A 17,324-nucleotide genomic window follows, 5' to 3' on the forward strand; every position below is an offset into this window, starting at 1 on the left:
TTTTTGCGAGTACCAATTGAAAAAAAAATAAAAAAAATTTTTTGAATCACCCTACTATACATATTTATGCTTATTAGCCGTTTTGAGGTTATTGGAGTTGTCATATAGCCGTAACAACAGTGTATTTGGAAAAATTTCACAATCTTATATTAAGGTGTAGAATCCATTTTTTAGTACATATACATTAAGCAATCGATACCAAGTTGCGTAAAAATATGAACTATACATATAACGGGTGATTTTTTTGAGGTTAGGATTTTCATGCATTAGTATTTGACAGATCACGTGGGATTTCAGACATGGTGTCAAAGAGAAAGATGCTCAGTATGCTTTGACATTTCATCATGAATAGACTTACTAACGAGCAACGCTTGCAAATCATTGAATTTTATTACCAAAATCAGTGTTCGGTTCGAAATGTGTTTTATCGACAAATTTTGTTCAGCGATGAGGCTCATTTCTGGTTGAATGGCTACGTAAATAAGCAAAATTGCCGCATTTGGGGTGAAGAGCAACCAGAAGCCGTTCAAGAACTGCCCATGCATCCCGAAAAATGCACTGTTTGGTGTGGTTTGTACGCTGGTGGAATCATTGGACCGTATTTTTTCAAAGATGCTGTTGGACGCAACGTTACGGTGAATGGCGATCGCTATCGTTCGATGCTAACAAACTTTTTGTTGCCAAAAATGGAAGAACTGAACTTGGTTGACATGTGGTTTCAACAAGATGGCGCTACATGCCACACAGCTCGCGATTCTATGGCCATTTTGAGGGAAAACTTCGGACAACAATTCATCTCAAGAAATGGACCCGTAAGTTGGCCACCAAGATCATGCGATTTAACGCCTTTAGACTATTTTTTGTGGGGCTACGTCAAGTCTAAAGTCTACAGAAATAAGCCAGCAACTATTCCAGCTTTGGAAGACAACATTTCCGAAGAAATTCGGGCTATTCCGGCCGAAATGCTCGAAAAAGTTGCCCAAAATTGGACTTTCCGAATGGACCACCTAAGACGCAGCCGCGGTCAACATTTAAATGAAATTATCTTCAAAAAGTAAATGTCATGAACCAATCTAACGTTTCAAATAAAGAACCGATGAGATTTTGCAAATTTTATGCGTTTTTTTTTTAAAAAAAAGTTATCAAGCTCTTAAAAAATCACCCTATATATGCTAATTAACCGTTTTGAGGTTATTGGAGTTGTCATATAGCCGTAACGACAGTGTATTTGGAAAAATTTCACAATCTTATATTAAGGTGTAGAATCGATTTTGTAGTACATATGCACTAAGAAATCGATACCAAGTTGCGTAAAAATATGAACTATACATATTTATGCTAATTAACCGTTTTGAGGTTATTGGAGTTGTCATATAGCCATAACGACAGTGTATTTGGAAAAATTTCACAATCTTATATTAAGGTGTAGAATCGATATTTTAGTACACATGCACTAAGCAATCGATACCAAGTTGCGTAAAAATATGAACTATACATATTTATGCTAATTAACCGTTTTGAGGTTATTGGAGTTGTCATATAGCCGTAACGACAGTGTATTTGGAAAAATTTCACAATCTTATATTAAGGTGTAGAATCGATTTTGTAGTACATATGCACTAAGAAATCGATACCAAGTTGCGTAAAAATATGAACTATACATATTTATGCTAATTAACCGTTTTGAGGTTATTGGAGTTGTCATATAGCCATAACGACAGTGTATTTGGAAAAATTTCACAATCTTATATTAAGGTGTAGAATCGATATTTTAGTACACATGCACTAAGCAATCGATACCAAGTTGCGTAAAAATATGAACTATACATATTTATGCTAATTAACCGTTTTGAGGTTTTTGGAGTTGTCATATAGCCATAACGACAGTGTATTTGGAAAAATTTCACAATCTTATATTAAGGTGTAGAATCGATTTTGTAGTACATATGCACTAAGAAATCGATACCAAGTTGCGTAAAAATATGAACTATACATATTTATGCTAATTAACCGTTTTGAGGTTATTGGAGTTGTCATATAGCCGTAACGACAGTGTATTTGGAAAAATTACACAATCTTATATTAAGGTGTAGAATCGATTTTGTAGTAAATACATATGCACTAAGAAATCGATACCAAGTTGCGTAAAAATATGAACTATACATATTTATGCTAATTAACCGTTTTGAGGTTATTGGAGTTGTCATATAGCCATAACGACAGTGTATTTGGAAAAATTTCACAATCTTATATTAAGGTGTAGAATCCATTTTTTAGTACATATACATTAAGCAATCGATACCAAGTTGCGTAAAAATATGAACTATACATATTTATGCTAATTAGCTGTTTTGAGGTTATTGGAGTTCCCATATAGCCATAACGACAGTGTATTTGGAAAAATTTCACAATCTTATATTAAGGTGTAGAATCGATTTTTTAGTACAGATGCACTAAGCAATCTATACCAAGCTGCGTAAAAATACGAACTATACATATTTATGCTAATTAACCGTTTTGAGGTTATTGGAGTTCCCATATAGCCATAACAACAGTGCGTTTGGAAAAATTTCACAATCTTATATTAAGGTGTAGAATCGATTTTTTGGTACAGATTCACTAAGAAATCTATACCAAGTTGCGTAAAAATATGAACTTTACATGTTTATGTTATTTAGCCTTTTTGAAGTTATTGGAGTTGTCATATAGCCATAACGACAGTGCATTAGGAAAAATTTCACAAACTTATATTAAGGTGTAGAATCGATTTTTTAGTTCATATGCACTAAGCAATCTATACCAAGTTGCGTAAAAATATGAACTATACATATTTATGATAATTAACCGTTTTAAGGTTTTTGGAGTAATCATATAGCCATAACGACAGTGTATTTGGAAAAAATTTCACAATCTTATATTTAGGTGTAGAATCGATTTTGTAGTACATATGCACTTAGAAATCGATACCAAGTTGCGTAAAAATATGAACTATACATAATTATGCTTATTAGCCGTTTTGAGGTTATTGGAGTTGTCATATAGCCGTAACGACAGTGTATTTGGAAAAATTTCACAATCTTATATTAAGGTGTAGAATCCATTTTTTAGTACATATACATTAAGCAGTCGATACCAAGTTGCGTAAAAATATGAACTATACATATATATGCTAATTAACCGTTTTGAGGTTATTGGAGTTGTCATATAGCCATAACGACAGTGTATTTGGAAAAATTTCACAATCTTATATTAAGGTGTAGAATCGATCTTTTAGTACACATACATTAAGCAATCGATACCAAGTTGCGTAAAAATATGAACTATACATATGTATGCTAATTTACCGTTTTGAGGTTATTGGAGTTGTCATATAGCCATAACGACAGTGTATTTGGAAAAATTTCACAATCTTATATTAAGGTGTAGAATCCATTTTTTAGTACATATACATTAAGCAATCGATACCAAGTTGCGTAAAAATATGAACTATACATATTTATGCTAATTAACCGTTTTGAGGTTGTTGGAGTTGTCATATAGCCATAACGACAGTGTATTTGGAAAATTTTCACAATCTTATATTAAGGTGTAGAATCGATTTTTTAGTACAGATGCACTAAGCAATCTATACCAAGCTGCGTAAAAATATGAACTATACATATTTATGCTAATTAACCGTTTTGAGGTTATTGAAGTTGTCATATAGGCATAACGACAGTGTATTTGGAAAAACTTCACAATCTTATATTAAGGTGTAGAATCCATTTTTTAGTACATATACATTAAGCAATCGATACCAAGTTGCGTAAAAATATGAACTTTACATATTTATGCTAATTAGCTGTTTTGAGGTTATTGGAGTTCCCATATAGCCATAACAACAGTGCGTTTGCAAAAATTTCACAATCTTATATTAAGGTGTAGAATCGATTTTTTAGTACATATGCACTAAGCAATCGATACCAAGTTGCGTAAAAATATGAACTATACATATTTATGCTAATTAACCGTTTCGAGGTTATTGGAGATGTCATATAGCCGTAACGACAGTGTATTTGGAAAAATTTCACAATCTTATATTAAGGTGTAGAATCGATTTTGTAGTACATATGCACTAAGAAATCGATACCAAGTTGCGTAAAAATATGAACTTTACATGTTTATGTTAATTAGCCTTTTTGAAGTTATTGGAGTTGTCATATAGCCATAACGACAGTGCATTAGGAAAAATTTCACAATCATATATTGAGGTACTGAATCGATTTTTTAGTTCATATGCACTAAGCAATCGATACCAAGTTGCGTAAAAATATGAACTATACATATTTATGATAATTAACCGTTTCGAGGTTATTGGAGATGTCATATAGCCGTAACGACAGTGTATTTGGAAAAATTTCACAATCTTATATTTAGGTGTAGAAGCGATTTTGTAGTACATATGCACTAAGAAATCGATACCAAGTTGCGTAAAAATATGAACTATACATATTTATGCTTATTAGCCGTTTTGAGGTTATTGGAGTTGTCATATAGCCGTAACAACAGTGTATTTGGAAAAATTTCACAATCTTATATTAAGGTGTAGAATCCATTTTTTAGTACATATGCACTAAGCAGTCGATACCAAGTTGCGTAAAAATATGAACTATACATATATATGCTAATTAACCGTTTTGAGGTTATTGGAGTTGTCATATAGCCATAACGACAGTGTATTTGGAAAAATTTCACAATCTTATATTAAGGTGTAGAATCGATTTTTTAGTACATATGCACTAAGCAATCGATACCAAGTTGCGTAAAAATATGAACTATACATATTTATGCTAATTAACCGTTTTGAGGTTATTGGAGTTGTCATATAGCCATAACGACAGTGTATTTGGAAAAATTTCACAATCTTATATTAAGGTGTAGAATCGATTTTTTAGTACATATGCACTAAGAAATCGATACCAAGTTGCGTAAAAATATGAACTATATATATTTATGCTAATTAGTAGTTTTAAGGTTATTGGAGTTATCATATAGCCGTAACGATAGTGTATTTGGAAAAATTTCACAATCTTATATTAAGGTGTAGAATCTATTTTTTAGTCCATATGCACTAAGCAATCGATACCAAGTTGCGTAAAAATATGAACTATACATATTTATGCTAATTAACCGTTTTGAGGTTATTGGAGTTGTCATATAGCCATAACGACAGTGTATTTGGAAAAAATTTCACAATCTTATATTAAGGTGTAGAATCGATTTTGTAGTACATATGCACTAAGAAATCGATACCAAGTTGCGTAAAAATATGAACTATACATATTTATGCTAATTAACCGTTTTGAGGTTATTGGAGTTGTCATATAGCCATAACGACAGTGTATTTGGAAAAATTTCACAATCTTATATTAAGGCGTAGAATCGATTTTTTAGTACATATGCACTTAGCTATCGATACATAGTTGCGTAAAAATATGAACTATACATATTTATGCTAATTAACCGTTTTGAGGTTATTAGAGTTGTCATATAGCCATAACGACAGTGTATTTGGAAAAATTTCACAATCTTATATTAAGGTGTAGAATCGATTTTTTAGTACATATGCACTAAGCAATCTATACCAAGTTGCGTAAAAATATGAACTATACATATTTATGCTAATTAACCGTTTTGAGGTTATTGGAGTTGTCATATAGCCATAACGACAGTGTATTTGGAAAAATTTCACAATCTTATATTAAGGTGTAGAATCGATTTTTTAGTACATATGCACTAAGCAATCTATACCAAGTTGCGTAAAAATATGAACTATACATATTTATGCTAATTAACCGTTTTGAGGTTATTGGAGTTGTCATATAGCCGTAACGACAGTGTATTTGGAAAAATTTCACAATCTTATATTAAGTTGTAGAATCGATTTTGTAGTACATATGCACTAAGCAATCTATACCAAGTTGCGTAAAAATATGAACTATACATATTTATGCTAATTAACCGTTTTGAGGTTATTGGAGTTGTCATATAGCCATAACGACAGTGTATTTGGAAAAATTTCACAATCTTATATTAAGGTGTAGAATCGATTTTTTAGTACGTTTGCACTAAGCAATCGATACCAAGTTGCGTAAAAATATGAACTATACATATTTATGCTAATTAACCGTTTTGAGGTTATTGGAGTTGTCATATAGCCATAACGACAGTGTATTTGGAAAAATTTCACAATCTTATATTTAGATGTAGAATCGATTTTTTAGTTCATATGCACTAAGCAATCGATACCAAGTTGCGTAAAAATATGAACTATACATATTTATGCTAATTAACCGTTTTGAGGTTATTGGAGTTGTCATATAGCCATAACGACAGTGTATTTGGAAAAATTTCACAATCTTATATTAAGGTGCAGAATCGATTTTTTAGTACATATGCACTAAGTAATCGATACCAAGTTGCGTAAAAATATGAACTATACATATTTATGCTAATTAACCGTTTTGAGGTTATTGGAGATGTCATATAGCCATAACGACAGTGTATTTGGAAAAATTGTACAATATTATATTAAGGTGTAGAATCGATTTTTTAGTACATATGCACTAAGCAATCGATACCAAGTTGCGTAAAAATATGAACTATACATATTTATGCTAATTAACCGTTTTGAGGTTATTGGAGTTGTCATATAGCCATAACGACAGTGTATTTGGAAAAATTTCACAATCTTAAATTAAGGTGTAGAATCGATTTTTAGTACATATGCACTAAGCAATCGATACCAAGTTGCGTAAAAATATGAACTATACATATTTATGCTAATTAACCGTTTTGAGGTTATTGGAGTTGTCATATAGCCATAACGACAGTGTATTTGGAAAAATTTCACAATCTTATATTAAGGTGTAGAATCGATTTTTTAGTACATATGCACTAAGCAATCGATACCAAGTTGCGTAAAAATATGAACTATACATATTTATGCTAATTAACCGTTTTGAGGTTATTGGAGTTGTCATATAGCCATAACGACAGTGTATTTGGAAAAATTTCACATTCTTATATTATGGTGTGGAATCGATTTTTAGTACACATGCACTTAGCAATCGATACCAAGTTGCGTAAAAATATGAACTATACATATTTATGCTAATTAACCCTTTTGAGGTTATTGGAGTTGTCATATAGCCATAACGACAGTGTATTTGGAAAAATTTCACATTCTTATATTAAGGTCTAGAATCGATTTTTTAGTACACATGCACTAAGCAATCGATACCAAGTTGCGTAAAAATATGAACTATACATATTTATGCTAATTAACCGTTTTGAGGTTATTGGAGTTGTCATATAGCCATAACGACAGTGTATTTGGAAAAATTTCACAATCTTATATTAAGGTGTAGAATCGATTTTTTAGTACATATGCACTAAGCAATCGATACCAAGTTGCGTAAAAATATGAACTATACATATTTATGCTAATTAACCGTTTTGAGGTTATTGGAGTTGTCATATAGCCATAACGACAGTGTATTTGGAAAAATTTCACAATCTTATATTAAGGTGTAGAATCGATTTTTAGTACATATGCACTAAGCAATCGATACCAAGTTGCGTAAAAATATGAACTATACATATTTATGCTAATTAACCGTTTTGAGGTTATTGGAGTTGTCATATAGCCATAACGACAGTGTATTTGGAAAAATTTCACAATCTTATATTAAGGTGTAGAATCGATTTTTTAGTACATATGCACTAAGCAATCGATACCAAGTTGCGTAAAAATATGAACTATACATATTTATGCTAATTAACCGTTTTGAGGTTATTGGAGTTGTCATATAGCCATAACGACAGTGTATTTGGAAAAATTTCACAATCTTATATTAAGGTGTAGAATCGATTTTTTAGTACATATACGTTAAGCAATCGATACCAAGTTGCGTAAAAATATGAACTATACATATTTATGCTAATTAACCGTTTTGAGGTTATTGGAGTTATAATATAGCCGTAACGACAGTGTATTTGGAAAAATTTCACAATCTTATATTAAGGTGTAGAATCGATTTTTTAGTACATATGCACTCAGCAATCGATACCAAGTTGCGTAAAAATATTAACTATACATATTTATACTAATTAACCGTTTTGAGGTTACTGGAGTTGTCATATAGCCATAACGACAGTGCGTTTGGAAAAATTTCACAATCTTATATTAAGGTGTAGAATCGATTTTTTAGTACATATGCACTCAGCAATCGATACCAAGTTGCGTAAAAATATTAACTATACATATTTATGCTAGTTAGCTGTTTTGAGGTTATTGGAGATGTCATAAAGCCGTAACGATAGTGTATTTGGAAAAATTTCAAAATCTTATATTAAGGTGTAGAATCCATTTTTTAGCACATATGCACTAAGCAATCTATACCAAGTTGCGTAAAAATATGAACTATACATATATATGCTAATTAACCGTTTTGAGGTTATTGGAGTTGTCATATAGCCATAACGACAGTGTATTTGGAAAAATTTCACAATCTTATATTAAGGTGTAGAATCGATTTTGTAGTACATATGCACTAAGAAAACGATACCAAGTTTCGTAAAAATATAAACTATACATATGTATGCTAATAAACCGTTTTGAGGTTATTGGAGTTGTAATATAGCCATAACGACAGTGTATTTGGATAAATTTCAATTTCTTATATTTAGTTGTATAATCCATTTTTTAGTACATATGCACTACGCAATAGATACCCAGTTGCGTAAAAATATGAACTATACATATTTATGCTAACTAACCGTTTTGAGGTTATTGGAGTTGTCATATAGCTATAACGACAGTGTATTTGGAAAAATTCCACAATCTTATATTAAGGTGTAGAATCGATTTTGTAGTACATATGCACTAAGCAATCGATACCAAGTTGCGTAAAAATATGAACTATACATATTTATGCTAATTAACCGTTTTGAGGTTATTGGAGTTGTCATATAGCCATAACGACAGTGTATTTGGAAAAATTTCACAATCTTATATTAAGGTGTAAAATCCATTTTTTAGTACACATGCACTAAGCACTCGATACCAAGTTGCGTAAAAATATGAACTATACATATTTATGCTAATTAACCGTTTTGAGGTTATTGGAGTTGTCATATAGCCATAACGACAGTGTATTTGGAAAAATTTCACAATCTTATATTAAGGTGTAGAATCGATTTTTTAGTACATATGCACTAAGCAATCGATACCAAGTTGCGTAAAAATATGAACTATACATATTTATGCTAATTAACCGTTTTGAGGTTATTGGAGTTGTCATATAGCCATAACGACAGTGTATTTGGAAAAATTTCACAATCTTATATTAAGGCGTAGAATCGATTTTTTAGTACATATACATATAGATGCACTAAGCAATCTATACCAAGTTGCGTAAAAATATGAACTTTACATATTTATGCTAATTAACCGTTTTGAGGTTATTGGAGTTGTCATATAGCCATAACGACAGTGTATTTGGAAAAATTTCACAATCTTATATTAAGGTGTAGAATCGATTTTTTAGTACGTATGCACTAAGCAATCGATACCAAGTTGCGTAAAAATATGAACTATATATATTTATGCTAATTAACCGTTTTGAGGTTATTGGAGTTGTCATATAGCCATAACGACAGTGTATTTGGAAAAATTTCACAATCTTATATTAAGGTGTAGAATCGATTTTTTAGTACATATGCACTAAGAAATCGATACCAAGTTGCGTAAAAATATGAACTATACATATTTATGCTAATTAGCTGTATTGAGGGTATTGGAGTTGTCATATAGCCGTAACGAGAGTGTATTTGGATAAATTTCACAATCTTATATTAAGGTGTAGAATCGATTTTTTAGTACAGATGCACTAAGCAATCGATACCAAGTTGCGTAAAAATATGAACTATACATATTGATGCTAATTAACCGTTTTGAGGTTATTGGAGTTGTCATATAGCCGTAACGACAGTGTATTAGGAAAAATTTCACAATCTTATATTAAGGTGTAGAATCGATTTTTTAGTACAGATGCACTAAGCAATCTATACCAAGATGCGTAAAAATATGAACTATACATATTTATGCTAATTAACCGTTTTGAGGTTATTGGAGTTGTCATATAGCCATAACGACAGTGTATTTGGAAAAATTTCACAATCTTATATTAAGGTGTAGAATCGATTTTTTAGTACACATACATTAAGCAATCGATACCAAGTTGCGTAAAAATATGAACTATACATATGTATGCTAATTTACCGTTTTGAGGTTATTGGAGTTGTCATATAGCCATAACGACAGTGTATTTGGAAAAATTTCACAATCTTATATTAAGGTGTAGAATCGATTTTGTAGTACATATACACTAAGAAATCGATACCAAGTTGCGTAAAAATATGAACTATACATATTTATGCTAATTAACCGTTTTGAGGTTATTGGAGTTGTCATATAGGCATAACGACAGTGTATTTGGAAAAATTGCACAATCTTATATTAAGGTGTAGAATCCATTTTTTAGTACATATACATTAAGCAATCGATACCAAGTTGCGTAAAAATATGAACTATACATATTTATGCTAATTAACCGTTTTGAGGTTGTTGGAGTTGTCATATAGCCATAACGACAGTGTATTTGGAAAAATTTCACAATCTTATATTAAGGTGTAGAATCGATATTTTAGTACACATGCACTAAGCAATCTATACCAAGCTGCGTAAAAATACGAACTATACATATTTATGCTAATTACCCGTTTTGAGGTTATTGGAGTTGTCATATAGCCATAACGACAGTGTATTTGGAAAAATTTCACAATCTTATATTAAGGTGTAGAATCGATTTTTTAGTACAGATGCACTAAGCAATCTATACCAAGTTGCGTAAAAATATGAACTATACATATTTATGCTAATTAACCGTTTTGAGGTTATTGGAGTTGTCATATAGCCATAACGACAGTGTATTTGGAAAAATTTCACAATCTTATATTAAGGTGTAGAATCCATTTTTTAGTACATATACATTAAGCAATCGATACCAAGTTGCGTAAAAATATGAACTATACATATTTATGCTAATTAACCGTTTTGAGGTTATTGGAGTTGTCATATAGCCATAACGACAGTGTATTTGGAAAAATTTCACAATCTTATATTAAGGTGTAGAATCGATTTTTTAGTACATATGCACTAAGAAATCTATACCAAGTTGCGTAAAAATATGAACTTTACATGTTTATGTTAATTAGCCTTTTTGAAGTTATTGGAGTTGTCATATAGCCATAACGACAGTGCATTAGGAAAAATTTCACAATCATATATTAAGGTGTAGAATCGATTTTTTAGTTCATATGCACTAAGCAATCGATACCAAGTTGCGTAAAAATATGAACTATACATATTTATGCTAATTAACCGTTTTGAGGTTATTGGAGTTGTCATATAGCCATAACGACAGTGTATTTGGAAAAATTTCACAATCTTATATTAAGGTGTAGAATCGATTTTGTAGTACATATGCACTAAGCAATCGATACCAAGTTGCGTAAAAATATGAACTATACATATTTATGCTAATTAACCGTTTTGAGGTTATTGAAGTTGTCATATAGGCATAACGACAGTGTATTTCGAAAAATTTCACAATCTTATATTAAGGTGTAGAATCCATTTTTTAGTACATATACATTAAGCAATCGATACCAAGTTGCGTAAAAATATGAACTATACATATATATGCTAATTAACCGTTTTGAGGTTATTGGAGTTGTCATATAGCCATAACGACAGTGTATTTGGAAAAGTTTCACAATCTTATATTAAGGTGTAGAATCGATTTTGTAGTACATATGCACTAAGAAATCGATACCAAGTTGCGTAAAAATATGAACTTTACATATTTATGCTAATTAACCGTTTTGAGGTTATTGGAGTTGTCATATAGCCATAACGACAGTGTATTTGGAAAAATTTCACAATCTTATATTAAGGTGTAGAATCGATCTTTTAGTACATATGCACTAAGCAATCGATACCAAGTTGCGTAAAAATATGAACTATACATATTTATGCTAATTTACCGTTTTGAGGTTATTGGAGTTGTCATATAGCCATAACGACAGTGTATTTGGAAAAATTTCACAATCTTATATTAAGGTGTAGAATCGATTTTGTAGTACACATGCACTAAGCAATCGATACCAAGTTGCGTAAAAATATGAACTATACATATTTATGCTAATTAGCTGTTTTGAGGTTATTGGAGTTGTCATATAGCCGTAACGACAGTGTATTTGGAAAAATTGCACAATCTTATATTAAGGTGTAGAATCCATTTTTTAGTACATATACATTAAGCAATCGATACCAAGTTGCGTAAAAATATGAACTATACATATTTATGCTAATTAACCGTTTTGAGGTTGTTGGAGTTGTCATATAGCCATAACGACAGTGTATTTGGAAAAATTTCACAATCTTATATTAAGGTGTAGAATCGATTTTTTAGTACACATGCACTAAGCAATCTATACCAAGCTGCGTAAAAATACGAACTATACATATTTATGCTAATTACCCGTTTTGAGGTTATTGGAGTTGTCATATAGCCATAACGACAGTGTATTTGGAAAAATTTCACAATCTTAAGCTGAAATCACACGATTGGTCAAATGTACCAATTTTTTGTCATTTATATGTACAGATCGTGTGACAGCCAGAAAATATTTGACATAAGGCAAATTAACAAAATTTTTGTGCGGATAGACCGATAAAATACGGCTCTGTTGTACCAATCATGTGAACTGTTGTACAAATCAAGTAAATACAAAAAATGGACAAATGTACCGATAATTTTATCTGCCACTGCAGGACCAATCACAGTGACCAATCAATTGAAATAAAGCCAAAATTATGTTTTTTTTTTATTTTTATTATCCTAGGAATACTTTACACCTGGCTGGAATTTCATTATTTACTGTTTGGCAACTTGGCAGCACTGATATCTGCAAAAATAATTGATGCACCACTGCTTTTATTCAATTTGTCCGTTATTAAACAAGTCACTACATCTATTGGTGAGTATAAATATTTATGATATGTTTATATATATTTATTTATTTACATTTAATATTTTAATATTGTTCATTTATTTTTCAGAATATGGATACAGATGAAGATGAAATCTTTGATAATTTGACTACCGCAATATGCGAAAATATATCCAATATGTCTGCAGAACCAACACCAACGCCAGATTAAAAGAGAAAGCGTTTTCAAGTTACAACGGCACACATAGGTTTCTGCTAGTGCATACTGCGGCTAAAAATATAAGGAGTTGTCGCAGGACAATGACATTTGGTACATCATTGTTTTGGATTCCAATCAAGAAAAAAATGAAAAAATTTTTTTAAAAAATTTTATTTTACGCCCACCTCCCATATAAGGTGAAACTTAATTGTTGACCTACAGCACTGATTTTTGGTACATAGCATTTTTATGACATTATATATGTTGGTGTTAAATTTCAATAATATCCGCCCACCTCCCATACAACTAAATTCTCTTTTATTAAGTCTCTTTTAGCAAATTTTTAACATCTTCGTGACATTCTGACATTGTTTTTTCAAGGGGGGCAATTTGGGGCAGCTGAATTTTTTCTTATCGTTTAGCTGAGACTTCAGGCTTTAATTCGGTATATGTATGTCGACAGCGGCAGACAGCGCTAAAAAGATGCACCACTTTGAATTTGAAGAACATTGAAATTTTGACGTCCAAATTATGTTGTTCCACAAAATTTTTTATGCATTATTTTTTTTAATGAATTTTGATGCAAATTTTTTCTTTGATACATATTATAAATGAAAAATAATAACAAAGTTGAGTTTCAATAGTTGTTTTATTGTATCAATAATTTGACTTTTGAGTAAATTTTTTGCTAATTTTGATGTTCTCTACATTCACCAACTTTGGGTATTTCTGGACAAAAAACTAATGCAGATAGAATCCTAATACTTTGGGAAAATAATGTATAGATAGTTGGTAACAAACTGTGAAATTTTTATTCAATTCAGACAACATGAAATTTTTGAATTTCGGCCACAGATATACCAATGTGCGGCATGGTCCTCGGAAGATGTGTTTAATTTAATGGAAATAACAGAAAAACATCCTTGTCTGTGGGAATATTCTTCATCAGACTATAAAAACTGACAGAAGAGAGAGAACGCATGGAGAGAAGTTGCAGCGAACTGTCATAGCCGTAGCGTTGATGAGTGCAAAGCCAAGTGGGCGAATGTGAAAACAGCGTACAATAATACAAAAAAAAAATTACAGGCAATGTCTGGTCAGAGTGCGTCAAGTTCACAACCTCATTGGCAATTTTGGACTGCAATGCAGTTTTATCATAACCACGACAAAGAAAAAACGACTTCATCTGTTTCAAATATAAGCCCTGATAGCGAAAGTTTACCAAACACGCATTTTCAACCCATCAACGTGCAATCCAACGCATCAACATCATCGCCAGCTGATGCAGCAACCAATTCGCCAGAAGATATTTTAAAACGCGCAACAGATTTGTTGTATGCAGAAAAAGAGGACAAGTGGTATTCCTTCGGCATGTACATAGCGTCGCAAATGCGTGAAATGAATGCAAAAAATGAGAAAGCAGCAAAAAAACTTGAAATTAATATTATGAAGTGCACTATAGATGCACTTTCAGAATTAAATGATGATTGATATTTCATTGAATCGTTTTGTCTTCTATATTAATAAAGTTACAGACATATTTAAATCATTAATTTTATTTAACATAAACATCTATATTGAAATGGTATTTCTCCAGCGACTGTCATAAAATATTGTTCGAACTCCTCACGAATTTCTTTGGCTTCATTGGTTATGTATGTCGTTGGACGTTCCTCTGCTCCTTGTTGGCAATTTTGAGTACCTTGCTCGTGAACTGAATTATCTTGTTGATCATTCCTATCTGTAGTTAAACCTGCCATATAACTGTCATTTTTTTTTAATTAAAAAATTATGCAAGGCACAGCAGGCCAGTGTTATTTGGGTCGTTTTATGCTCATTCAGTTGAATTGGTCGATATAAAATTTGAAACCGCTTTGCCATAATGCCAAATGCATTTTCGACAACGCGCCTAGCACGTGACAATCGGTAATTGAATATGCGTTGACCGGCAGTTAAATTTCTACCAGGGTATGGTTTTAAAATGTGCTTTTGCATGCGGAATGCATCATCCGCCACTAATAAGTATGGACAATCACGGTCACGATTTAGCAATGGTTGTGGTAAAGGCAATCTCAGTGTGTTATTGTCCAAAGCTTTCTGAAATGTGGACTTTCCAAAAACGCCGACGTCCGAAACTCTGCCATTGCACCCGACATCAATATATATAAATCGGTAGTCCGCATCCGCAATGGCCATAAGTACAATACTATTAGTACCTTTATAATTATAAAAGGTACTTCCAGACCGCGGCGGAGCCTTCATCACAATGTGTTTCCCGTCAACTGCGCCTATACAATGGGGAAAATTCCATTTATCACTAAATTTTTGGGCAATGTCAATCCACATCTGTTCGTTGTTTGGAACCTTGCAAATGTGTAATGTGATATCAATTTATATTTTTGATGTGATTATGTATAGCTACCTTTAAATATTCATTTTTCAAAGCTTTGTAAATTGCATCGCAAACCTCCGGCACAAATATAAATATTGTATTCGGCGCAATGCGAAAGTCAACAGATAAACTTTTGAAGCTGTCTCCAGAGGCAAGGTAGCGAAGTGTAACCGCCAAACGTTCATTGGCTGGTATTGCTTTGCGCATATTGGTGTCACTTTTTTTTATGTTTGGAGAGACTAATTCAAGAATATAATTAAAAGTGGCTTCGTTCATGCGAAGATAATTTTTAAACAAATATTTTTGATTGTTCACTTCACGAAACTCGCGCAGAGTTTTTGCATACGCGCCGTCAGTACTTCTCCTCTGAAGCCAATCTAGCACCCAAACACTTCGCTTCTTCAATGTTCGTTTTTCTTTTATTTGTTTCTTTTTATTAATTAGGTGTACACAAATACACATAATTGCCACTATTTTCTTCCTTCTTGATGAAGAAATCATTATATTTAAAAATTATAAAATTACGTTCAAATATACATATGTAATTATGTATTCAAAGCTTATCAGCTACCTATTTTATTTAAAATGACAAGCCCAACCATGTGACAGGGTTGTACAAATATCTGTCATATTATTGAAGTGTACAAATCAGTACAGAAAAATTCTGGCTCAAGTACGCCAATCGTCTGAACACTGAAAATTGTATCGGTACACAAAATTTATTTTGTACAAATTTGTACAGAAAAATTTTGTCAAAAATCGGTACATTTGACCAATCGTGTGATCTCAGCTTTATATTAAGGTGTAGAATCGATTTTTTAGTACAGATGCACTAAGCAATCTGTACCAAGCTGCGTAAAAATATGAACTATACATATTTATGCTAATTAACCGTTTTGAGGTTATTGAAGTTGTCATATAGGCATAACGACAGTGTATTTGGAAAAATTTCACAATCTTATATTAAGGTGTAGAATCCATTTTTTAGTACATATACATTAAGCAATCGATACCAAGTTGCGTAAAAATATGAACTTTACATATTTATGCTAATTAGCTGTTTTGAGGTTATTGGAGTTCCCATATAGCCATAACAACAGTGCGTTTGCAAAAATTTCACAATCTTATATTAAGGTGTAGAATCGATTTTTTAGTACATATGCACTAAGAAATCTATACCAAGTTGCGTAAAAATATGAACTTTACATGTTTATGTTAATTAGCCTTTTTGAAGTTATTGGAGTTGTCATATAGCCATAACGACAGTGCGTTAGGAAAAATTTCACAATCATATATTGAGGTACTGAATCGATTTTTTAGTTCATATGCACTAAGCAATCGATACCAAGTTGCGTAAAAATATGAACTATACATATTTATGATAATTAACCGTTTCGAGGTTATTGGAGATGTCATATAGCCGTAACGACAGTGTATTTGGAAAAAATTTCACAATCTTATATTTAGGTGTAGAAGCGATTTTGTAGTACATATGCACTAAGAAATCGATACCAAGTTGCGTAAAAATATGAACTATACATATTTATGCTTATTAGCCGTTTTGAGGTTATTGGAGTTGTCATATAGCCGTAACAACAGTGTATTTGGAAAAAT

At 31.6% G+C, this 17,324-nt stretch overlaps 1 protein-coding gene across 1 annotated transcript; it reads right to left on the reverse strand.

The window, feature by feature from the left end:
* Positions 1 to 13,678: 13,678 nt before the first annotated feature.
* LOC125780030 (uncharacterized) lies at positions 13,679 to 16,502 on the reverse strand. Its single transcript, XM_049461528.1, has 2 exons — positions 15,741 to 16,502; positions 13,679 to 15,682 (listed from the first exon to the last, which is right to left on the reverse strand). Exons 1-2 carry the CDS (start codon positions 16,209 to 16,211, stop codon positions 15,086 to 15,088), a joined length of 1,068 nt encoding a protein of 355 aa, XP_049317485.1. The 5' UTR covers positions 16,212 to 16,502; the 3' UTR covers positions 13,679 to 15,085.
* Between the last annotated feature and the right edge of the window lie 822 nt (positions 16,503 to 17,324).

The sequence above is a fragment of the Bactrocera dorsalis genome, unplaced genomic scaffold (assembly GCF_023373825.1).
Source record: "Bactrocera dorsalis isolate Fly_Bdor unplaced genomic scaffold, ASM2337382v1 BdCtg053, whole genome shotgun sequence".
Taxonomy (NCBI): domain Eukaryota; kingdom Metazoa; phylum Arthropoda; class Insecta; order Diptera; family Tephritidae; genus Bactrocera; species Bactrocera dorsalis.

Bases quoted from the DNA above. Each gene is read 5' to 3' on its own strand.
- LOC125780030 (XM_049461528.1), bottom strand. From the start codon at position 16,211: ATGATTTCTTCATCAAGAAGGAAGAAAATAGTGGCAATTATGTGTATT. The intron at 15,683-15,740 runs GTAGCTATACAT...CACATTTGCAAG, and splicing joins TGAAAAATGAATATTTAAAG to GTTCCAAACAACGAACAGAT.